This window comes from Amblyomma maculatum, chromosome 6 (assembly GCF_055883805.1).
Source record: "Amblyomma maculatum isolate TAMU_Amacu chromosome 6, ASM5588380v1, whole genome shotgun sequence".
NCBI classification, from domain to species: domain Eukaryota; kingdom Metazoa; phylum Arthropoda; class Arachnida; order Ixodida; family Ixodidae; genus Amblyomma; species Amblyomma maculatum.
The window spans coordinates 61,463,142-61,487,503 of NC_139349.1; the positions used below are offsets into that span (position 1 = coordinate 61,463,142).

The 24,362-nt window shown below is 43.4% G+C and overlaps 1 protein-coding gene and 1 long non-coding RNA gene across 2 annotated transcripts in view; one reads left to right on the top strand and one right to left on the bottom strand.

Moving 5' to 3' along the window:
- Window positions 1-24,362, bottom strand: part of LOC146185852 (uncharacterized) — a 377,146-nt gene that overhangs the window by 217,816 nt on the left and 134,968 nt on the right. Inside the window, exon 3 of the long non-coding RNA XR_014708041.1 lies at window positions 4,052-4,185. This is a non-coding gene — a long non-coding RNA (uncharacterized LOC146185852). The remainder of the gene's footprint in view (window positions 1-4,051; window positions 4,186-24,362) is intronic.
- LOC146185854 (solute carrier family 2, facilitated glucose transporter member 8-like) lies at window positions 8,294-23,672 on the top strand. Its single transcript, XM_084606775.1, has 3 exons — window positions 8,294-8,486; window positions 17,278-17,550; window positions 22,364-23,672. The coding sequence occupies exons 1-3, from the start codon at window positions 8,417-8,419 to the stop codon at window positions 23,557-23,559; spliced, it is 1,539 nt and encodes a 512-aa protein (XP_084462901.1). The 5' UTR covers window positions 8,294-8,416; the 3' UTR covers window positions 23,560-23,672.

The window sequence follows — 24,362 nt, forward strand, 5'->3', positions numbered from 1 at the left end:
CTAACTAAATTTATACTAGCGTTACTTAAAAGTTCAAGGCTTGAGGAAGCTTATATCAGTATTTATCTTTAGCATTTCAGAGAGGCTACAAAACTAGATACATCACCAACCGTATATAATCATTTGAACAGAACAATACATACTGCAACAATTTGATGCTATGTCGGACTTCCCATTGGGGATACCTTGTAATGAATACATAGTGACTAAGAGTCAAATGTGAAGGAGCCAGCGGTGCCTTGCTGAGAGAAAAGGAACAGTTTCCTAGGAGTCAAAAGATGGAACATCATTTTATAGAATGAGTTAAAGCAAATTTAGGCTGTCCATACATTGTTGTCGTCACTGCGCTGGCACACTGCTCCGGCCTACTGGGACAACTGTAGGGCCAAATAGCAAATACAGCCAATCAGCGATTACGAAAGTGGAGCTCTAGCTTTCTGTGCTGCCTTAGTGAAGGGATAACGTTTACTGGGGAGACCTGCATGCGCCTTTGTACATAGGTTTCTGCAATACACCTGTGCAAAACAGTTGCGCTCCGTCACCTACATAACATTCGGACGCAGTAGGATAATTGTCAGAATATATATGTTCCGCAAAATGTTCTCCCTTTGTTTTACCAGCCCAGGCCGCAAAGTCTCCCGTCAAATTTGCAGTTTCTATTAAATAAAACCACTGTTGGGTGCTTGCCGCCACCTCTTGCCGCTTAGATGCAGCTGCTGCATAAAGCTGAGATGGTACTCGCCAGGTGGCAAAACGCGCCAAACTTAAACATTTAAGCAGCATTTATTGACTGCGGATATAGCTACACGATAAATGAAATTATTTATTTCTGCCATTGTTTCTCTTTTGATTGCTCCCACAAAGAATATAGCCTCGGCAACACAGCCCAGAGCCATAAACAGGCGCCTGCATCTCGCTGGCATAAGCTATGGTCTTCTGGCCTTTGCTGCCTAGTGATGGCCAACATTAATTTTATTGCAACGTGAACTCCCTCTATTTTGCACTACGCATAAAACTATTTAAGACTGGCTTCAAAGGTATGCTCAGAACTTTGAGGGTATATAGCAGCCTATGAAGTCTCCACATTATAGGAACTATGTGGAGCCCTTTACAATGTGCAGCACGAAGCCGAAGGAAAGCCTTGCCTGGCCAGAGAGGCTGACAGGCCAATATTTTTCTAGAAGGTCCGTTTCAAAATTGTTTTCGTAGTCGTGGATGATATTATGCGAAGAATTTCAGTCCTTAAAGCCATACGCCGCAATGGTTTCTATATTGTATAAGGCTACTGATGATTGCTATTTTCCTCTGCATCAACTGCCTGCTCATTGCAAATCTGGCAGCGCATGTTTATAGTGCGTAATGTTGTGAGATCTTTTTATTTGAAGATATCTTTCAGAATTTCCTTTTTTTTTTTTGTTAAGCGGCCCTCGCGGAGTACAACTGAAGCCAAGCGCATTTTCAAGTGAAAAGGCGCTCCTATTCTAATGCTACTTTGAACGTGGTGCGTGAAGAAAACGAGAGTCGAAACAGCGTGAAAAATGAAACAAGTAACAAAAGATACAACGCAGTAAGGTGTGTCACCTTTCTCATGTTATTTTCTTACAGCGTAAATATAATTCCATTGCGTAGATATGAACCTATTGGCAAAGCTAGCTTCCCTATTGTGGATATCAGACGTGTGAGAACTGTGGTCGGATACTCCGAGTTTACAAAATCCTCAAAGACGATATTGCCAAATAGATCATTTGTAGTGCTTCTCATGAAGGCTGAAAGGATGAACACCTCAATAATATGGATCTTTTTCCATCTAATGCTTAGCGATTGTATGTGGGGTAAGGCAAGAGAAAGTAAAAATTTCTATCGGAGACAGACAAGTTGGTCTCGTATTAAAGTGACCTACACAGGCATGACAAAGTGTGATAGGAGGAGGGTTGAGCGCTAAGAATAGGAGACAAATTACCACGGGAATTGCGTTCTTCAGCAAGGAATTGCGAACTTTATGAGGTGAAGGACGCTTTAACATCGTGATGGCGCTGGGCGGGATTACAGCAGCTGTGCCTTAGCAGGCTGTTTTCATCCCGTTTTCGATGCACCAACTAGCTTGCCAGAATTCTCGCTTGAAAGAGATCAGCTTCACTGGATACCGCGTTATAAAAGTTGAACTTTACGCTACAAAGTCAAGCAATATCGATAGATATTTCATACGGAGTAGGATAGCAATGCTTCGTCATAATTAATTACTGTAGTTACCTGTGATTAAAATGTGAACTTCGCGCTGCAATGTAGTCATATATTGTTTAAAAGGTCTCAACAAGCAGAGTTTAAAATTAAACTCCACAAAAGCATGCGTAACAGAGCCATCGCACGCTTAACTTGTATCAGCGCCATTTCGGTAGCCGGTTTTTTTTTTTTTTCGAGTACTAACCTGCCAGTGTTTCACACTGTGCTTCGGGTGTCATCGTTTCCATCTTAATTGAAAACTTTGTACTAAAGCCCTTAATTAAGCTTCCTTCACCACAATAAGAGCTTAGCAAGCAGTTAAGTATTTCCCTAAACATACTAGACGAGGTAAAGCAAAGCTCAACAAAGTAGGATTTAGCTAAACGAGTGTTAATAAATGCTTTGTCAGTCCCGCAACCCTAGGGGCCGATATGGGCACTGCTTATAGATGTGACCGACGTCGCCGCAATGGTAAGACCGGGGACGTCGGTCTGACGCATGCCGGTCTTCCTCGGCACCTGTGGTCGAGCCTGCCAGTAGGGAATCGGCCGCTCGGCGTGCACTGCGACTACTGAAGCGTTATGCGGTGGAGCGAAGGGGAGCGGCGCAGGACGGCGCAGCACGTTCGCATGCGTCGCTGACGGCCACGCAGCTGTCTGCGGTGATATATCTGCTTGAGCGGCGGATGGTGTGATCACCTGTCGAACTTCCTCCCGCATAGCACTGGTCAAAGAGTCCATAGTAAACGTCCTCTGAAGTGTCTTCAGCTCCTCACAGACCACAGCACGCACAAGGTTCAGAACGGAACTTGTAATGGTCCTCGAAGCATCATCCAGGATCGGCAGAGCCGAGACAAGGTTTAGCATCCGATCGTGTAATTGCACCGCTGCTGGAGCGCCTTCTCTATTAAGTCTCGGAGAGGAACTCGGCGACTGCTTGAGGTGGGCTTCGCACAAGACCGCAGAACAAATGCTCTTTCACGCCTCTCATCAGGTGTCTCAGCTATCTTTCCTCAGTCATGGCCAGGTCCGCTCGGTTGCAAAGGCGCGTCACCTCTTCCACGTACACCACTACGTTCTCATTTGGTAGGTGAACGTGATCAATGCCCGCTCGGTCCGTTCACGGCGGTCCCTGCTGGTGTAAGGTCTCCAAGAGCTGGCGACGAATGTCCTCCCACGTCGAAGGGCTCGCCTAGCGGTTTTCATACCAGATCCAAGTGGCATCATCTAACCTGAAGTAGACGCTCCGGACTTTAGCACTGTCGTCCCATCTGTTGAAGCGCGCGACGCGCTCGAACTGATCAAGCCAGTCTTGGGCATCCTCCGAGCCCCCGCTGTGAAAGGTTTCGGGATCTGGGATTCTACATGCTCACAAAAGAAGCAGGCAAGCACGAGGCATTGTCTGACCTTGCTTTCGTAGGCACATCCATGGGTGTGCTCTCTTAAAGGAGGAGTCTCAATTCGGGAGACAGGCCGCGGAGCTTGCGGCTGACACGAGGAAGGGGGTTCTTACAAGAGGCACCGGACTTGTGATTCGGCTCTCCGAGGAAGGTTGGAGCATCAGTTGAAAATATCCAAGCGACCCATCAGATGTCATAGAAAAGACGATGCGCAGTCTACCTGCCCGCTAAGTCGTAAAAGTGACAAAGCGGACGCGGTCGCGTGAGGAGTGCTCGAGCTTGCTCTGGGCTGGGCGATAAAACATCAGCCGCTCTACGGTCCCCTCTACGTCTACGACCGCGCTTCGCCTGGTCTCTGACAATGTACGTATGCTACAACATACATAGTAGCACTAACTCTCCAAACTCAAAAAAAATCAAGTTTGACCAAACCTTGTGAGATTTAGCCGGTATAACTGGTCCTCTGGATAAAATTATAATTTGTCCATACGACAGTATTCGAATCTGACACAAAGATTAGACTTCCGAATTCCTTAATCCAGGGATGCAAGAAATCCGCCAGACACCTGTGAAAACAATTGATACAGAAAGTTTTGCAGAAAAAATGCTGAATTAGTTTACTAGATAACGACTTCAAAAGCAAAAAAGCCCCGTATGCTTGCTGTGCCAATTCAGAGCAAAGAAGCTGCCATGCAAGACCTGCGCTGATAGCTTTATCTAAAAACTATAACTTGCAGACATTTTCTCATTACAGGCCAAACCAGAGCAGTCTGAGAATCCCGCAGCCTGTTGTAATCAATGCTATTTCGCACGTGCAACTAATATTACAAAAATAACAAAAGACATTTTCCACCAGATTTTATGCCGGAAATATTCAGAGATGTGCTTGTTGCTCTGGCAAAACACTTGCTATCAGATAACGAGGATATCAATACTGCAGGAATGACCAACATCCTGTCACGGTTCTTGGCAACATCTCTTGGAAACGCATTGGAAACGCATCGGAATACACATGTAAAAATAAAAATAAAAATTGACAGCTCGAGAACCGGCATGACGAGAGCAAATGCACCGAAGAGCAAGCTAAAAACTTTCCAGCAGCATTACACATAACAACGAATTTCTCGCATTTCTAAATATGCATATAATTTTAACTATTCTAATAAAGTCTAGCGTTCACTATTCCTTTTCTTATCTCCGTTTTTTACTGACAAGAAATTCGAATCCTACATGTGTTACGTGCCACCTATCACGATATATTTCTGATGCTCCCTTTATTAGGCGCAAAACAAAATACATATACAAAGCTCCTTTTTTTACGACGCACACCTTTTAATGCGTACCCGCGCCTCTCTCAGATTGTGCTTTCCCTGTTTGCACGGGACGGTCGCAGGGAAACAGAGGCATGGGTCAAGATGCGGGATGTCACGGAGAGAGTGCGCAAGCCTTCGTGTTTCTAGGCGGCTTTAATTTAACCCGCACTTCTTTTCCGTCAGCGTGGCCAAAACATATTTCATATTTTGTCCAGTACAGACAAATAACGGTCCATAGGACGCGCTCAAGACCAGCCGCATGGAGGATGATGCTGACTTAGACATTACCAGCGGAAACGTTGGTTCGTAACACCGCCACACTGCCTGTTTTGTGAAAAGCATTGGCATCAAATGCGCTCTTTTGAACGTTCACCTACGCTCCCAGTTCGAGAAAGCCGTAGCCGGGATAGCGCCTGCAAACAAAGGTTTTGCTTCTGTGTAGAGTTTCTCCGCCCCGTCAACATTCTGGCTTGTGCACTGTACAATTTTTCCGCAAACGAAGAAACTGTACAGGACGCAAATAGAAATGTTAGAGTAAGGTAGTACCAAACAATCGTGTTACTTAAACGTCGTATGGAAATAAATGATTAAGTAGACAAAATAAGTGATTGCGAACTTCTTAATAAGCAAAACCAATGATTAAAGAAATTACATATATACAATAAACTTAACCCGTAAAACCCCGTAGGGAATATATTTATCACCTTATTCAAATAACTCAACAACCGGTGCTATGAACGTTTGCTCACAGTACAGTGGCGTCACATATATGACACCTTGTAAACATGACAAAAATTCGTAAACCATTTCTCTATAATCTACTCGATACTGCTTGAGATTTTCTAGAGTATCATGCCATTTTTCCCTTCCGAGTGTTAGTGAGTGCGTCATTCGCCACCAGGACAATAAACTACAAATACTGGGCCAATTGGGTTCCAACAGATAAATACATTCTGTACAGTTGATACTTTGAAGGTTTCTCTGATGTTCTATGGTGTTTAAAAAGCTTGCTTTAGCTTTCGCGTGAAATGAGCATAGTCTAATCCAAACCTATCGCGTAGGAACATATTTCCCTGCTGGCTTTTGGTAAAATCTCAGGCGTTTTGCCCACATGTTTTCTACCTAGATGATCGGGCATTTAACGGCTGAACTCGCTTAATATCTGATTTTTTTTCCCACTCTTTCATAATGTAGACGAGTGAACAAGCAATGAAAAAGGCGATATTGAAGAGCTAGTGGCTTTTGTTACATGCTCGAAGGATCAAGACGGGTCTTTTCAATCCCTTACACAGCTGTCTCAAGAAAGAATCAAGTTTTTGATCTAGCATTGACCACCAGTGCTCTGTGGCCATTACCAACTGCGTATATTACATGCAGAAACCAGACCACTTTTCTATTGTGTTGGGTTGGGTTCGGGTGGGGGGGGGGGGGGGGGGGGTAGGGGGGGGTAGGGGGGGGGTTATGGCAGATAGTCAGCTAAGAGCATCGTGCACCAAACGAATCAGACCACTTTAATTAGCTGCCAAGTAGTACAATGTAATCAGAAGGTCTCGAAACAAGTGAATGCGCTGCTTTACGTCATGGTCGATTGAATTCTTGTAAAGCGCTATTTGCTTCAAAGACTCTCAATATTGGTTCTAGTGATCACCTTCGCTTTCTGATGAAGCTATGAAGGCAGCTTGTGAGCGGCTGCACTGGTAGTAAATGTTCAGATTACGTTGCTACACGACAACCCTCCATCAACAAGCAGGAAAAAAAAAATCCCTCAAAGCGGTGCTTCACCGAAGCGCTGCGTATAATATCTGACTGCAAAGGGTGCCAACAGGTCAAGGATCAGGAGTTCACGCGCGACGTTCACCACTGAGCTGTTCCCTGCTTCGCAAACACCCACCTGAGGTAGGACACCCTGCTGAATTCACAGCGAATAGTATTTCTATGGCTGTAATTTTTCATTTGTATAAGTTCATGCAACATCTGGCTTTAAGATGTGGTTAGCTACTAATAAAAAGCATTTATTAGCACAATTACTTTTCTTATTACTAGAAGAAGCCCTCTGGGATATTGAGGGTTACGGGAGGAAGGGAACAGAATAAGCACTGGTCCCGTGGGGGCCTGTAGCACCGCCAGACGATTTCTGCAAGAATTTTCGCCTTCCAATTCCATCACATTCTTCTATGCTCAACAATCGAGTCTGTCGTTCAGAACGATCCGAATCGATTCTGTCCAGCCATCATAACGGCTGAGAGCAGTGGGAAGAGGGGTTAGCGATAAGCGAAGACTGACCTACAGACTTACTGACGGCTTTCTTGTGAGCGCATTTGTTAGACTTTACGGAGTTGGCGATACTTAACAGCAAACTATACATTTTATTATACCTTCAGGCTGTTATGTAAATACTGCGGTAATAAAAAATGGAACAATCCCATTTAACGACAACATGCAGCTCGTTTGCAGCACTTAAGACGCCCTTCGACGACGGGACGTCCTGACAGGTAAATGCTTAAAAGATATGCCAGACTACAAGCAACGAAGCCGGTCAAAAATGTATGCTTATAGTCATGTATGCATGCGAGCGTCAACGTCAGGCCGGTTTTTCGGCGCGTTGTGAACAGTTCCCAGTGCTCCGATGATGGTTTTCATCGCCTCACCACTTTATCAAGTGTGTGAAGCATAGTATTGAACTATGCAGATGCTCTTTGAATCTGGTAAACCATATTACTGAGCTCGGACTCGATATAATCTTTAAATACATCAAATAGGGCTTAAAGTTATTTTATCTTCATTTTGTTCAGCCCAAGCAGCATTTCAGCAAAAAAATACGTAAAATCAGTATCCGTCCCACAGAAATGACGTATGTGTTTATGCAGGCTCCATAAACTGTTTTCTTTGAAAAGTCATCTCTTTAAATGTTTCGCAATATTACGCTGCACCTTCCAACATTACTCTTGAATAATTCTAGCTCTCCATGAACACGTGCATGCACTTAACAGTACAAAAATAAAAAAGATATACCTAGACATTAGCGAAATCACATCCGTTCCTTTTTAGCTAAATGTGAACCGCCAAAAGCTGACCATCAAGTTTTCATCATATCCTGCAATTAAGCGCTTGCAGCTTCTACAACTGCAGATTAAGATATATGTTATTAATCCAAGCCGACATGCTGGAGTTTGTCAGCCGACGGCAGTAGATCTTCACTACCTGCTATCACGTATCTTTGAATGCAAGAAGTGGCTCGACGTTTTCCTGAACAGCAGGCAGAATTGCGTCATGAAAGCACTGATAGGAGATATAAAGATAACGAGCTCTCTGCCGTTTGATTTGGTGCTCGAGTTCTTTGAGAGGGTGAGACGTGACGTTTCCGGAACGTGCAAGCACTCTTCAGTCGAGGTAACCGCAAGAGTAGCTGCAAACACTCCGGAGGCATATGACTGATAGAGAGCTGCGCTCCTGATCCGGGTCCTGAATCAAGCTACAATTCGCCATGAGCACCGCCGAGAACATACGGAAGCCATCCTGGGTGACCGAATACATTAGCGTGAAATTTGAAAAGGGTAAGCATGCCAGCAATAACTCTTTTTTTTTAACATGTACAGCTAAAACAAGTCATATGTTAAGCGCAGTCGACCGCGAGTTTCGCAAGTTGAGAAGGTTTTAAGCGCGCGACAATGACAATGACTCTCTCCAATCATCGGAAAATATGATACATTGTTTGCCTACTGTCTGACCGTTGACGCATCTGACTTAGATGTCTTTTTTTTTTATTATTATTTGTGCAACATTATTTTCTTTTCGAGCATTGTCGGCAGACAGCAAGTCATGCGTAATAATGTGCGCACGTGATTCTCTAGCGCTAAGATTTTGGCCTTTTAAGTGAAGGGCATTGTTTAACAAAACAGCAAATTGCGTATTTCACTGCATCGGATGGACTCCAGGGAAATATTTTGAAGTGGCGCAGTCACCCAAAAGCGAGAAATCGTCGTATAATACAAAAAAAAAGCGCTTCATTCACAAATTCAAATTCTTGTGATAAGCTGCCCCCATTCATTCTTGCATGCTGACAAAAAAGTAAACCTTAATGTTTATTCACTCAAGTGACTTCACGGGAAATATGTATAAACGAGCCCAGCCGAAAACACCTGATAGAGGAATATATAATTTGATATGGCAAGAAAAGCTTTGTCAGAAAAATTTGTAAAGTGTCAGTACGCTCTTCATATTATTCATCCGGTAACTTACGCCGATGCCTTCATTAGCTTCAAGTGATTACTTCGATATACACACGGCCACTAATGGCTTTTTATTTTCTAACCAATTGCAACACACTGGAATGGTTGTTTGATACTTAAGAGCAGCAAATTTGTTTATTGTGCATTTTACAATGGTGCACAAACAGTGGGTAAGTCATGTTCTCACAAATTTCTTGCATAGTCAAGGGTTAAGCAAATACTTATTTAACTGGATGTAAAAAAAAAAGATGTGGTGCCGAATTTCTACGTCCTGGTGAACGTGGTTTTCGTTGAAAAGGACATGCCTTAATGCTAACTTTCAGTGAAACACCGCGTCAAAGCTGCTGCTGCTTCATGCTTTGCCAATTAGATTAGCTATGCCTTAATATTATTTTATTCATTTCAAATCCACTTCGCCCTTCTCCAGTTTAGGCCTAATAGAAGTATTAGGCCTATATCTTCAGCAACAAAGCAGTTCACCGACTCGACATGTTGTCCAACCATAGCCCGGAGAGTTTTTCAACATGACGGCGCTCCCCAGGAAGCGTTGTTGTTGTTGTCGTTGTCGTTGTCGTTGTCGTTGTTGTTGTTGTTGTTGTCGTTGTTGTTGTTGTTGTCGTTGTTGTTGTCGTTGTCGTTGTCGTTGTCGTTGTCGTTGTCGTTGTCGTTGTTGTTGTCGTTGTCGTTGTCGTTGTCGTTGTCGTTGTCGTTGTCGTTGTTGTTGTTGTTGTTGTTGTTGTTGTTGTTGTTGTTGTTGTTGTTGTTGTTGTTGTTGTTGTTGTTGTTGTTGTTGTTGTTGTTGTTGTTGTTGTTGTTGTTGTTAAAACAACCCAACTTGCCACACAACCATTATGAGGAGACGGTGACTGAAACCTCAGTAATAAGATTTCCCTGAAAGAGGAACGTAACTGTAAAATGTCTGGATAATGCAGAGCCCCATCGAACAGTGCAGGTCGAAGCGGCGCTGTTCAGCTTCACCCTTGAAAATAGAAAGTACACAGGAATTGAATAGGGACGACATAGAGAAATATTGCAATGCAAGTACGCAGATCTGTGTTCCAAGCCGAGAATTTTTCCACACTGACTACAATTATTGCCATTCCAGCTTCCGGCAAATGTGTGTTTTACCTCGGCAGGGTAGTTTTGTTTATACTTAGCTTAGTATATTACGGCGTCTAATGATCCTTTTCATGCTTATTAGCGTCCTCGATTATTTTAGTTACTGCTTTAGTACTGCTGAAGCTGCCTAAAAGGTTTCATCACGCGTACTGCTACACACAACGCACGTGGGCGGAATCTTTTGTGAACGTTTCGTTTTCGCGCATCAATGCTTTCATTAAAAAGATATTTGAGAGCTGCTGGCTTTGGAAGTTTTCTTGCTTAGAGAAAGCACTGCTTCTTGAAGAATTTCGTATATTTCTATACTGCCAGCAATAAGACTTCGTGACCTTCACAATTCCTAAGCCCAAGAACGCAAATGCGCACCTGTTCTTGGCCCTTACTCACTAAGCCATTTACGCCAAACCAAAAGCTGAAATCTCACCGCTGAAATGCTTTCTGCAGAATTGAAAATAATTGCTCAGTTATTTGTCCATTCGCAGCTTGATTAACCAAGCAACCAAGCTTCTTTCACCTTATTTTTCCGGTACAAGTTGTAACTTACATCGAGTTTCTCCGCTTATGACTGGCATTGCGATACAGAGTAGAACGGACCATCGCAGCCTATTAACTAAACTGCCGCTAGCCCAAACACAACGCATAACCAAACTTTTTAATGATGGAATTCGTTAACAAGAAAAACAACGAATAATATTTTGACATTTATCATTTAAAATGAATGCATTCTTTCGAACGTCTACTCAAGCACCATAGAAATCAGTCACGTGATCCCTCTTGCTAATTTTGATCGAGGCGAGAACTATTTGCCCCAGCGGTGGACCTCGATCCCAATCGTCGAAGCACACTTTTCACAAGCATTGAAGCGTCGAAGAATCGTCATTTCACCTTGTATGAAACTCATTTTCTTGGTGGTGCACTAGTTAAAGTGCAAAAACTGCAGCGCATTGTAGCACACGCACAAAAGTGTAATGTACTCATCCTAAAATCCCTACCTTTCCTTCTGCTCCTGCTCGTCTAATGCAACAGGGCTTCGCTCAGCATATATGGCACGATCGTTGAAATCACTAGATAGAGGCCACTCCACTCTTATAAAGAGGTTTTTTCTATCGGTCAAAAGACCAGCAACGAAGCCGATATTAAGTAGGCTAGAACAGGCTACTGTCTAGGCGCGTTCTCTACCTCCCTGCAAGTATCGAACCACCGTCGCCGTATATTTTTATTTGGCCTACTTTTTAAGGGCATCAAACCTGAAACCGGCTGAAGACAACAAAATGCAGTCTCCATGCAGTTTTCAGGTCTCTTCGATCATACAAGTCATCAGTTTTCTTAGTGCGCTCTTTGTGCAAATATGTTCAACCCTCCGAAAAGCCCCCCCCCCCTCCCCCTTTTCTTACCCTGGCCGGCTTTGGAAGGAATACTACCGTCTACTGTGTAAAGTGTAGGTTCACATCGGAAGTCCAGCCTTTATTATTAGCCAGCATTTTACTGGCTATTACTAGAAAAACCTCTACGGCCTCTCCTACAAAAATTCTTCCCTAGCTCAGTCTGTAGCTGTGTGGCGCTAATTTAGGAAAATGAAAAGTGTTGCTTTATGAAAACCTCCAAAATTGCATTCCCGTGTGATGGCGTTTAATATATATGCGTCATCAAGCCAAAACAAAAGAAAAAGAGAACACAAAATTTCATAACCTCTCAGTATATTTTATGTTCCCGTTTTCGATTTGGTCAAATATGTCAGCTCTAAGTGGTCCGAAACGAATGATAACAAGGTGAAATATCTACAGACTCTTCACATAGAGCAGAAGAACAGTACTATATGAACAGTCGTATACTGTCGTGGGGCAGTTGTTAGGGCGTGCTCGACAGCTGTAGCCAAGGATGCAGGATCGAATCTAAGCCGCGGCGGCCGCTATTCGATAAAGCAAGGAGCCCGTATGTTAGCCTCGCACGATTCGTTTCAAGCGCATCAGCATGGCAGCAGTCATAGCGAAAGCAGCCGTCGTTGTCTACATTATCGAGGCACTGATACCAGTCAGCGCATGCGCCAACGCACGGCACCATCATACACGGGATTATCGTGCTCGACCTATCAAGGTCGGGCAATCATGCACCGCGTCGATGAGCAGGGCAATATTCTAATTTGGCCGCACATGCGCAGTGGTAACTATCTGAAACTCAAGAGCCAACATTAGGGGGCGCTTCCTTGTACAGCTCTCATTTATAGAAGGCTATGTTCTGTGCATTCCATGCACTGCAAGAGGAGACCAACTCGTGTCTCAGAGCCTTCTTGTCAACACTACGTTTCCCGTCTTGTTTATAGTAGGGTCTCTATTGTTAAAGGCGACCTCTGGAACAACAAGTGACGCAGAGGAAAATAAACTGCAATAGCAAAAGACGACGTCAGCTTTCCCCGCAGACACTGCCGAGGGGTTACATCAGTTAGGGACAACCAGGAGCTTCTAGCATGGTTCCTTTGCGTGTCCGATAAGCATGGCGACCACTGGACAACAATACACCCGTTCCTTGGTTATACAGTCGGCAAACGAATAATAAATAGCTGCATATTTTAATGTTTGTTGTGGCTGTTTGTAGGCTCCTATCAGATTACGACACCTTGCGCAGAACAAAGCTACGGAAGAACTCAGCTTATATGGAGCTACAAGTAACCTTCCCTTCTCTCGTTCTCTCTCTCTCTATCTATCTATCTATCTATCTATCTATCTATCTATCTATCTATCTATCTATCTATCTATCTATCTATCTATCTATCTATCTATCTATCTATCTATCTATCTATCTATCTATCTATCTATCTATCTATCTATCTATCTATCTATCTATCTATCTATCTATCTATCTATCTATCTATCTATCTATCTATCTATCTATCTATCTATCTATCTATCTATCTATCTATCTATCTATCTATCTATCTATCTATCTCTCTCTCTCTCTCTCTCTCTCTCCGCAGTCTTGTGGACTGGAGGGCACTTCATACCTGCAACATAAAGGGCTCGCGACAGCGGCTCATCAAAAATGCCGCTAAGCCACACACAGCTACAACATTTACACGAATAACATAGTTCTGATTTGTAGCGCAACCTCGCCCGTCCTACCTTCGTCTCTGACTCGCCGCCCAATCACGTGAATAGAAAGAATGACCACACAGCGACTGCCTTTGTGAACATTGTATTACCCTTGACCCAAAAGTTGAAAGTATAAGAAAACCAGCACTGCTGACTCCAAATGTATGCTTAGAGATCATATTTTGGTTTAAAGATCTTGTATAAAAACCTGAATTGTAATCTACTGCTTACTGCACACTCTGAAATAGCGACTAAATATTGTAATCGTATTTAGCGCATCTCCCGATTCTCTTAGTTTTATATAACGGGCCCCTAACAAGCACTTCCTCGCAACCGTTAAAGGCGTGGTCTACAATCCATGGCATTTTAACAGCCTGTGTTTGAAACGAAACTTACTTGAAAGTACCCTTTTCCTTAAAATTTCCTTAAACTATGCGTGGGGTATATGGTGAGTACAACTTACAATGCCGAGACGTCGTTCACATATTCTGGAGGCCTGTAAAATGTAACGACCGAGCCATTCAAGCTTTCTACGCCAAGTGATAGTATCTCTGTTTTACGATGTCTCCTCCCCTCCCCGCCTACCCACGAGGAATTCCCAACAAAGGCGCCTCCCAAGAAAGCTTGCAATACTGCAGTGCATAGAATGGAGTTATTTTCATGACGTATTTGCTTATTCCCGCGACAATCTCACGTCGTGTGTGCGGCAGCCTTTCCTCTCTCAAAGCGGGATCACTCATTTGAAAACTTTGCGCTAGCTTATTGTCTGAATTACCAAGGCTCGCTTTATGTTTTCTATTCATGATGACCAGTCTTTTTCCTAGGAAAACTATTCCGATCATGGTTGCCTTTTCCGAAAGCAGTCTGCAGACGTGCGAGAAACCAGAAAAAACAATCTTCGGAGAAACTTAAGATACTTCTTTGTCACACTAGCAGAAAAACTCTAATCAGAAGTCCTTCCTTCTATTGCACTTATGACTCCCTGCATAGATCCCGCAGACTTTTTACCTGCCTGCTTTTTACGTACTGGTTCATGAACAAGACTAGAAGAACCACCTAAAAAGTTTACAAATAAAATATTTAGATATAGGAGATAAACATTTTGTGACGCAAGAGACTATAGAAGTAAAATTGCAGTGGTCGTCAGTCATGCACTTATGAGCATAATTTCGCGTTCCAGTTTTATTTATTACTGTCATGATTATTTAATAACACGGCTTTACAGGCTAGCCAAAACCTTGATATGCCCATATGTCTTCTACTGAAGATAAGGATGAGCTATTTAGCGTGCTTAGGCCAACTGCTTGTTAGGTGCGCAGTTTTCACTTCAGGTTTGAGTCGCACGTGCTCATCAGCATACGGTCCTGATATGCTTGCTTAGGACTGAACGCCTCCTCCGTCCCTGACATAAAGCCCCGCTTTATACGATACATAGTATGTACCTGCGTGGCTTATGAGTGGCGTGTCTGAATCGGAATCCCAGGGTACCGGTCGGTTCCATTTCTATCTGAAAAGTGCTATCCAAATCGGCAGCTGCTCCCATTAGCCACAACACGTGCTCTTGTGTTGTAAAAGAAACCGCCTACACGAACACGACTGTGTAGCACAAGCGTAGCGGCTGCTGGCGCATGGCGGCTTCAGATAATATATAACAACTGCATGGTGGAGTGAACAACTTAATGCTAGGCAACGAGAAAAAATTCACCATGAGCTGTGTTCAAGCGCAGACAAAATTAGAACACATGTGAGGCACAGGGAACAATTTACCTACACCTTTGTCCCCATCTTTTTGTTTCAAACGAAGTTAGTGAATTCTCAGAAAGGGGGGCAGCAGAAGGGAGCCATTAACTCTAAAACTAAGAGTCCTTGTATGATTGTCACAATCTTCAACTTAAAGGTGCAATATGAAATATTTTCACGTGAATGGCTTCGGTTGCTTGCCCCTATAGAGATGCGACAAGCTCTGCGCAGCTCACCACTGCTGTGTGCATTATTTCTAATTACTCATCGTAAAGTAAATAATAATTCTATAGAACGTGGTGTTGGCCAAGTTTGTTCTCCATGACTGAAGCAACCGGCGTCGAAAGAGGGACAAAAACTGAACCCCGTAGAGCAACGTAATTACCATTTTTATAGCAGCCAGAAAAGGGACTCTACTGCTTACTGAAAACAGCAGGAGTAAGCATACTTTTAAAATCCTTTCCCTGGTCATTTTGCTTTTTATTTTTAGTCATAGATTAGTACTTAATCCGTATACTTACATCACTTTTGGTCTTCACACTAAGCAGCTAACAGCTTTGATTACAAAACAAAAACATTTAACATATCTATCTTATGCGGTGCTTCCTCACTAAAGAACCATAAAAATCGGCGTAGCTATTTTGTTTTTTGTTTCGAATAAGCTCGAAACATCAACCAGATGCAAGACGGTGCTGCAAAGCAGACACCTGCTAGATCGACTGCAGGAATGTTCCATCAATCGCAGTTATGAAGGGTCTATGTAGAGAACCAAATACAACTGAGGCAAGAATATTGATACGTTTCCAGTTTTTCAGCCTTTTCGAGGCGATGGCATGTAACGCACATAGATATGAGAATGAAGCCAGCAGCAAAAAGGGAAAGCCGCTTATGTTCTTAGCATAGAAAGTCCTTATACTCAAACCACCACATTCACACCACTTTCGCCGCATGCATAAGTTGTTCCCATCCCCTCTATCAACAGCGATTCAGCGGTGATGATGCAGCTGTGGACCACCCTGCTGGGAAATCAATTGAACTTACCTCTTTGCGAGAAAGAAAGGCTACAATTTGCACATGTACAGTGGGAATTTTGTATTGATGGCGGCCATCTTGAAAAAAACAGATGAAGCATTGATATGGCGGCGATATGGCGGCGATGGAGGTAAACACTTGAGTTTTCGCATAAACAAGTTCTGTGAGAATTTTTGCACATGATAATAGTCCAAAACAGCAACGCTCTCCACTGCAACGAAGATAATTGGCGAATTAAAAATATACAAAAGTGGTTAACCGCCGAAACCGCAGAGGGTTCTGCATTGTACCTTCAGAGCGTAGAGGACTTGCGCGGCAGTCAGATTTTTCTCTTGGCGTGCTCGGTGTAGGTGATGACATCGGAAATAATGTTACAAGGAAAATTTTCAGCTCAAATTTTGTTTATTCAGTCTTAGAGACCAACTTGTTTCACTTTGACAAGGTGTAAAAGCAAGAGCTATCGAAAGCTCTCGATCTGTGGGAAACCAAATAAGAGAGCCGATTAATGTTTCGTACTTATGGCCTTCAAGTTATGTGAGTAGCATCGCCGTTAGCGCAGCTTTTTGCTACGAGTATATGGAAAAATCCGTCTATTTGCGTTGGCGCGCGCAGCTGCAGGCCTAGCAGACCCCGCTATTACAAAACACAAGTTTAATATTTACGCGACATTTTCTATGGGTATCGATGTCAAATCATCACGCTGACTCTTACGCTTTGCCATGCAATTTTTTAACAGCATATTTACTTTAGTATATTTAGGCAACATATAGAGGATCTTGCGAATAGCGAATTCTCGTGGCGCGTCATTTTTGGCGAATATGCGTATAAATAACGAGCGACATCGAGGGTGGAAATTTCCTGGAATGGGACGCTCTCCGGTAAAGGGGATCACCGAAAGCCCCCAGCTCAAGCCTCTCTGTTACCTAACATATGGGACGAGTATTTGTTGCTGTGTCATGTATGCAGCTACTGTTTTGCAGCTTAGTCGGTCGAGGACGCAGAACCATCCAAGGGTTGATATCGAGCAGTTAGGCGTCAGTTATGTACTAAACAGCGATAACAGTACACATTGCCCCCCTGTGTTCTTTTTGCCTTTGAAGTGGGTTATTAACGACGCGCCACTCTGTCTTCTCATGCAGTTCCAAGCGCATCTACTGTCCTGATGCCGTCACCAGTGGAAGTGGTATTGACGACCGCCTCAGGCGACAAAAGAAGGGAGACGACAGCCAGGCGAAGACTCTACTTCACAGTGTTCACAGCTTACTTGGGTTCTCTGGCCTTCGGCTTCGCCATCACCTACTCATCCCCTGCGCTTCCTGATGTGCGACAGAAGATGAACTTCACTGTTGAAGAAAGTGCCTGGTTCGGCTCACTCGTCAAGTGTGGCTCTATTTTTGGTGGGCTGCTAGGAGGTAACCACTTTTTAACTTCTTCTGAGCACTTGTCTCGAATCAAGAGATTGTCACCTAGTCTGACCAAAGCATTTCTGCCAGAATGATAGGCGTCAGTCTGTTCTTTGACACTAGTCTCTAGTGCCAACTACAGAACAGTTTTAAATTCGCCTAGTAAATAGAGTGTTGGACGATAACCGCTCCTTTTCCCTTTCGTTAGTTGCCCAGTATCGCCATTGCAGTGACCGCTATCTTCACTAAAGCACACTTCAGGGCTATCCGGAGGAACGCTCGCTTATTTACACATCCGTATATGGCGCTATTTGTCGTGAAAGTGGTGAAACAACCTTGCGCAGCGAGCTTCGAGAGATGGGCGAATGTTGCTAGAGCTGATAAGATAGCGGTTTGTTCTTTTACACGTTTGCCCTTGTCGATGTGTCTACTCGTTCACATACAGCTACTTCGGCGAAGATTGTTTGATCAGGAAATATTGCTAGAGAATCACATTTTTGTGAGAAGTGTGAGATTTCTTCTAACACATTGTGAGAAGAAAATGGAACACAAAAGACCTTTGTACTAGATTCGTGTCATGGGTATCGTGGCATGCAGTTTCCAAGTTTCAAAATTCCTGCAAAAACAACAAACATCTGTTATTGGCAGTCCTTTTCCGTCGTTAGCGGTGCCGTGCTCAAGTTCAAAGACAAAATGGATTTTGTCAAAGTTTGAGGTTAAACGACGGTGAAACAATGCAAACGAAAATCTTTTTAGACTAGTCTTTCAAAACTACGAAGATTGCGGTGGCTGGTAATCCCAAATTTGAGCTCAGGGCTTGGAGTGTTTTTGTTTTGCGGTCTGTTAGGATGAAAAAAAAAAAAAAGCTTAACAAAACATGTCTCCATGTATACTTTTGTTGCAACCTATCCTATATATTTTTGTCATAACAATCTTTGAACTGAGACTTAAGCCTGTCGTAGTTCTTGGTCGTTACAAAGGATGCGATTCATCACCTATGGTTGTTGTAATCCTAATAAAATATGGCACATATCCACACAAGAGGATAGGCCAATAATTGTGGTCCATGGAGACTTTTTAGTTGTATATATACATGACCAAAAATACGAATATTGCCGGGGAAGAGAGAAGAAAACCAATTTAAGGGTATAAAAAGCGCCGTTAATAGTTACCCTGTGTATTTCGGAGGCCCGTTTGTTTATATGAACTTTATCCTCACTTAATCGATACTTCTTTAATTTGTGCCATCATCTCAAGCACGCACGCCGCAGTTGTGCGCTTCGACATTCTGCGAAAGACTACCCAGCATAGATATAAATTTCCGCTTTAACCAAGCAGTGATGTTAATATATTCTTCAACTATTAACTATTACACGCTTTTGGGACGCTAAATCCCGCAAACCAAACCAAACCATTATCAATGCTAGCCGCAACCACTTAAACTCAGCGAACTTCTTCCCATTTCACAGCTGCCACCTCGAATAGCAAACATGCCACTTCCCTGCCCGCAATCCATGTGAGCTGCAAACTCCGACATAACCGAGGAATTCTCGCAATTTTAGTGAATGAAAATTACTATCCCAGTTCAAGTTCAGCGGCAGTTCACCACAAACCTCACCGCCAGTGGGTTTCGAATCTAGGCCGAGGTAAGGAGGTCCGCACCGTTGGTCGCTGCTTTACAACGATTCGTCATCCTGGTAGCCGGCTTCTTCGTGTGTTAAGCTGGTACATTTCGAACCTCGTCTTCATCGCCTTTACTTCCTCTATTTTATTTATTTATTTATTTATTTATTTATTTATTTATTTATTTATTTATTTATTTATTTATTTATTTATTTATTTATTTATTTATTTATTTATTTATTTATTTATTTATTTATTTATTTATTTATTTATTTATTTATTTCAAGTTCCTGCAGCGCCCGAAGGCATTATTGCAGGGGGGGAGATGACAAGTAATCTTGCTGGGAACGCCAGTGATAAAATACATAAAAATGAAGAAAATAACACGACACAAGTGATAATGTAGAATGAAAAACATGCATCTAAAGGGGGCAACTGCGCGACGAACAAAGTGATGAAAACACTCAAAAACAAAGTAATGAAGGAAACACACGCAAGAGAACTGGGCGCCACGTCACACATCCGATAAAAAAGCCCGAAATAAATTTTCAGTGCAACACTCAGTGATGCTTGCTGGCAGCCGGTTCCACTCATTGATCGTCAGTGGAAAAAACGAGGTTTTATACACATCTATCCGGCATTTTATTTCGCGGATCTTCCACTGATCATCAAGTCGTCTAGACAAAAAGTGAGGTTGAAGCAGGTACCGGTCTTTGTCAATGCTGAACTTTCCAAAATAAATGCGATACATGATCTGAAGTCTCAAATGTTTTCTGCGGTGAGGTAAAGATTCCCAACCAAGATGATGTTTAATAGACGTGACACTAGATGAAAAATTATAATTGTTAGACACAAATCTGGCAGCATTATTTTGGACGCGTTCAAGCATGTCTGATAAGTAAATAAACTGGGGATCCCATACAGGGCATGCATATTCAAGAATTGGCCTTATGTAAGTGAAATACAGGAGCTGCTTGACATTTGACTGCGCTTTGCTGAAATTACGCTTTAAAAAATTAAACATTCTGCAGGCTTTCGATGTAATATGCTCAACTTGTCTCGTCCACGTAAGGTTAGAGGTGAAATATACGCCGAGATACTTATATTCAGAAACTTTTTGCAGGGGAACATTATTTATTGAGTAGCAGGTCGATAAAGGGGAACGCTTACGAGTTAACGAGGCAAGTTTGCATTTTGAAATGTTCAAAGACATTTGCCATTTTGACCACCAGTACTGTATAAAATTTAAGTCTCGCTGAAGTTTTAATGCGTCAGAAGAACTTTCCACAACATGGTAAAGCACACAGTCGTCAGCATATAGCCGAACTTGGCAGGTGAGGTCAAGAACAATATCATTAATAAAAATGAGAAAAAGAAGGGGTCCTAGGACAGACCCCTGGGGCACACCTGAGGAGACGTTTACGGAATCGGAGTGACAACCGTTAATTAAATTTGCGCTCTTTAATTAGTCCTCCTTAAGCTTAGTACTTAAGGGCTTTAGGCCCTGAGTACATAAAGAGTCTAAAGCCCTTTAGGTACTTAGCTAAAATGACAAAGCGGAACGAAGCAATTCTAACCGAAGCAGAACTTAGCTAAACGAGTGCTATAAAACATTTTTGCATGTATATCCGTGCTTAACCAAGCTATACCGCCGCCTAATTTTTTTTTTTTTTTTTTGCTCAAAACGCCTGCTAGAGCACCGTAACCGGTTTCTGCTTAACCGGACCCTTATCTAGCTCGCTTTATTGTTGGGCATCAGTCGGTGAAAAATGAGCGTAACTGCCCTTTCCCGCCACCACCGTATCCTTCTCCTCCACTTACCATCTTAGGCTTCCTCCTTTCTCTTTATCACCGCTTCTCTTCGCGCTCTTCAGCCGCAGCCCCTGCCTCCGTTTTTCACTCTCGCCCTTTTGAAAGAAGGGGGTGGGGGTGAAGCATTACGACGCTCTTGCCATAAACTTATGTTTTAACGGTGGTCACCATTCGGCTTATTTTCGCAGCACCACCCTCTGATTGCTTTTCGTCTTGACTTTCTTCTTACAAGGCAGCCACCCGCCGACAGCACAGCGCCATACCGGCTGCGCGTTCCTTCTCTCTTGCCAGAGAGCCCAAGCCATTAAGCCACTTGTTGCCTTTAAACTTCCTCCCTCGATACGGGGAAGCGATTTCCTTGTCTCCGCTTTGCCACCAACTGGTCGTGGAAGTTGGCGTTTCGGTTTGCTACTACTTACTACTTCCGGTAGGTGGCGTCTTACGCTGATGACTAAACAATTAACCATCTTATACTCGAATGTGATGGTATCTATTTGGAAGTTGATGTAGGCGCAGTCACTCTTCCTGAGGCCCTGTAGTATAGAGATACTAGTGGCTCGGTAAATGAACCTGCGGTGGAAGCTAGCAAAACAACGATTGGAAGATTGGTGGCTTAAAAGCAGGAACGTAACATAATGTTTGTGATGTAGAAACAAAAATTCAATAAATAGATGGGTGGTATAGTTAACTGATCTAAAACAATAATTAAAATATAGGGGAAAAAATCAAGCATGATAGCAACTGCTACCACCCCGTTTCAAAGGGAACGCTCCTACAATCCATCCATCCATCCATACGACGACGCGCAGTGCAGGAAGGGGCGCTAAAGAGCTGCGATCAAGAAATTCAAGTACAGATAAGAAAACGTGTCCCTCTATGATTTGCCCAAAACAGTGGGCTTTGATAAGAGGCTGGCACATCTGAGAGACAGCTACCCTCTATATTCTATATCTTTAGCAACTACTTCGCGAGTTAACCTTTTGTGGCAACAAGAATTTCTGTATAACACCAGAAACTGCAGGGTTATTTATGCCACTACATTCTATGACTTCCTATAAGTTATACAGTCCTTTTATAAAATCTATATCATTTATTTACTTGTGTTAGACATATATTATTTCAAGGCAGATATATTTTTCATTCTAATTAACTCTCAGTACGGATGATTTTGAAGGCATCCCCACTGTGCAACGTTTTTACTGCTTTCCTGTTCATTTATGTTTACTGGAAAGCCTCTGAAGATTGAGAGTTTATGTACTCGAGCTGGGAATCTGCAGCACCATATTAAGCTACTAAATATTTCTTGCAGCTTCGAACATGAATATGGATTCACTAAGAGCTGCAAAAAAAATGGTTATAAATAATCTATCCCTTTCGGTCTTCGCAGGACAACTGGTGAACATACTGGGCCGTCGGATGACTCTTTGGGTGTCCTGCGCTTGGTTCCTCTCCGGATGGTTGTGCATCATCTTTGCTCCTTCTATACCCCTCCTCTTCGCCGGAAGAGCGCTGACGGGCATTGCAGTCGGCATTGTTGCACCCGTCGTGCCCGTGTTTATCTCGGAGATCTGCCCTGCACGCATTCGCGGTCTGCTCAATTCGGGCAGCAACGTGATGTTGTTCGTCGGGATACTCACAACTTATGTGCTAGGGAAGTGGCTGACATACAGGCACCTCGCTACAGCTCTACTAGTTCCGACAGCCCTCATGACCATTTTCTTATTTTGGGCCAAGGAGTCGCCCCGCTGGCTTCTTCAGAAGGGACGCCGTGATGCGGCCTTGGAGTCCCTGCTGTTCTACCACGGCCCGGCGGGGAAAGATGAGCTGTCTGCTATAGAAGATAGCATTACTGGCTCGGAAACCTTCCACTGGCGAGACCTGGCGGTGGCGTACATCTACCGGCCCTTTCTCACCTTGCTCATGGTCATGTTTGTACAGCAGTCTTCAGCAATTGGGGTCATCGTAGTATACACCAACGACATCTTTCGGGAGTCGGGGACGTCAATGGCGTCGAAAGACTGTGCCATAATCATCGGAGTTGTTCAAGTGCTCGTAGTAGCGGCCGCCTCTGGTTTAACAGATCGCGTCGGCCGCAAAAGTTTGCTTCTCATATCTACCTTCGCCACAAGCCTTTGCTTGTTTCTTTTCGGATACTCGTTCTACCTAAAGGAGCACAATGCAGAGACGTTCGCAGACTCATACAGCTGGCTTCCCGTCGTGTCAATGGGACTGCTGTTTGTGGCCATCAACGTCGGCTTGGGCTCTCTGCCCTGGGTTCTTCTCGGCGAGATGCTGCCGCTACGTGTGAAGGGATTCGCCACTGGTTTCTGCACGGCATTCAGCTTCGGCTACGCATTTCTACTCATCAAAGAGTTCTACAGGCTGAAGCTGCTTCTGGGTGATGCGGGCTCTTACTGGTTGTTCGGCGTTTTGCTCCTTGTGGGCTGCGTCCTCATCTGGATCTTTCTGCCGGAAACAAAAGGAAAAACATTGGAAGAAATCGAGCAAATATTTGGAAAGGAACATGCAAGTTCCGCAGAAACAGTTGTGATAAAGCAAAAGGACCTTCTCGCCGACATATGACCTTTGAACATATCGAACAGTGTTCAAGACTGCGCATATAGCAGCATTGTGATATTGTATAATTTTGGACCCCGAAGTCAATTGTACCCAAATATAGGGCTGCGACATCCTTATCTACCGGTCTCAGTGAACAAACGACGGTCGAGTTTCAGCTTGACGTAGGACTGCAGTGTCTGCGTGAGCTTGGGAGCTCTTACTTCTTTTACAATTGCAAGCATAGCCACCGTGCAACGTTTTCTAGCCTATATATAATTATTTTATGCAAACACCGTGATATGCACCTGCCTTCGATAAGATGTGAAAGCGAATATCAGGTTGTATTTATAGCAGTTGCTATTCCTTATGAGCATTACTTTCTATATTCAGCAGCTCCTTGTCATAGTAAAATAACATGTTAATCGCTTATCCCAATGCACTCATTCCAAGTATGCACCTAAAAATTAATCGTTTACGTGACGTATAATTTTTCCTAATCTAGGTTAAACGTGTGATTAGCGATGATCTAGCTAAGTGTAATGCAAAATGAATCGTTCAACCGCCAGAACAACAAAAACTAAATCAGTGGAAACGCATTTTACTCCGCGTTGCATTTACAAGACGAAGCCGCAGAGTATACAGTTGAAAGTTTGAACATCTGCGCAACTCGTTGAGCGTTCATGAGACGGGCAGTCAATTTCCACAACCCCGTGAACGCTATTCAAACGCTAGCAGCGAAATGTTTCCAATAGTACTAATGCACAAAATGTTCCGGTTCAAGTCGACGCGCAGACCGCTTTCGGCCAACAGTTGTTTATCAGCCTTTT

Bases quoted from the DNA above. Each gene is read 5' to 3' on its own strand.
- LOC146185854 (XM_084606775.1), top strand. From the start codon at position 8,417: ATGAGCACCGCCGAGAACATACGGAAGCCATCCTGGGTGACCGAATAC. The intron at 8,487-17,277 runs GTAAGCATGCCA...CTTCTCATGCAG, and splicing joins TAGCGTGAAATTTGAAAAGG to TTCCAAGCGCATCTACTGTC. The intron at 17,551-22,363 runs GTAACCACTTTT...CGGTCTTCGCAG, and splicing joins TTTTGGTGGGCTGCTAGGAG to GACAACTGGTGAACATACTG.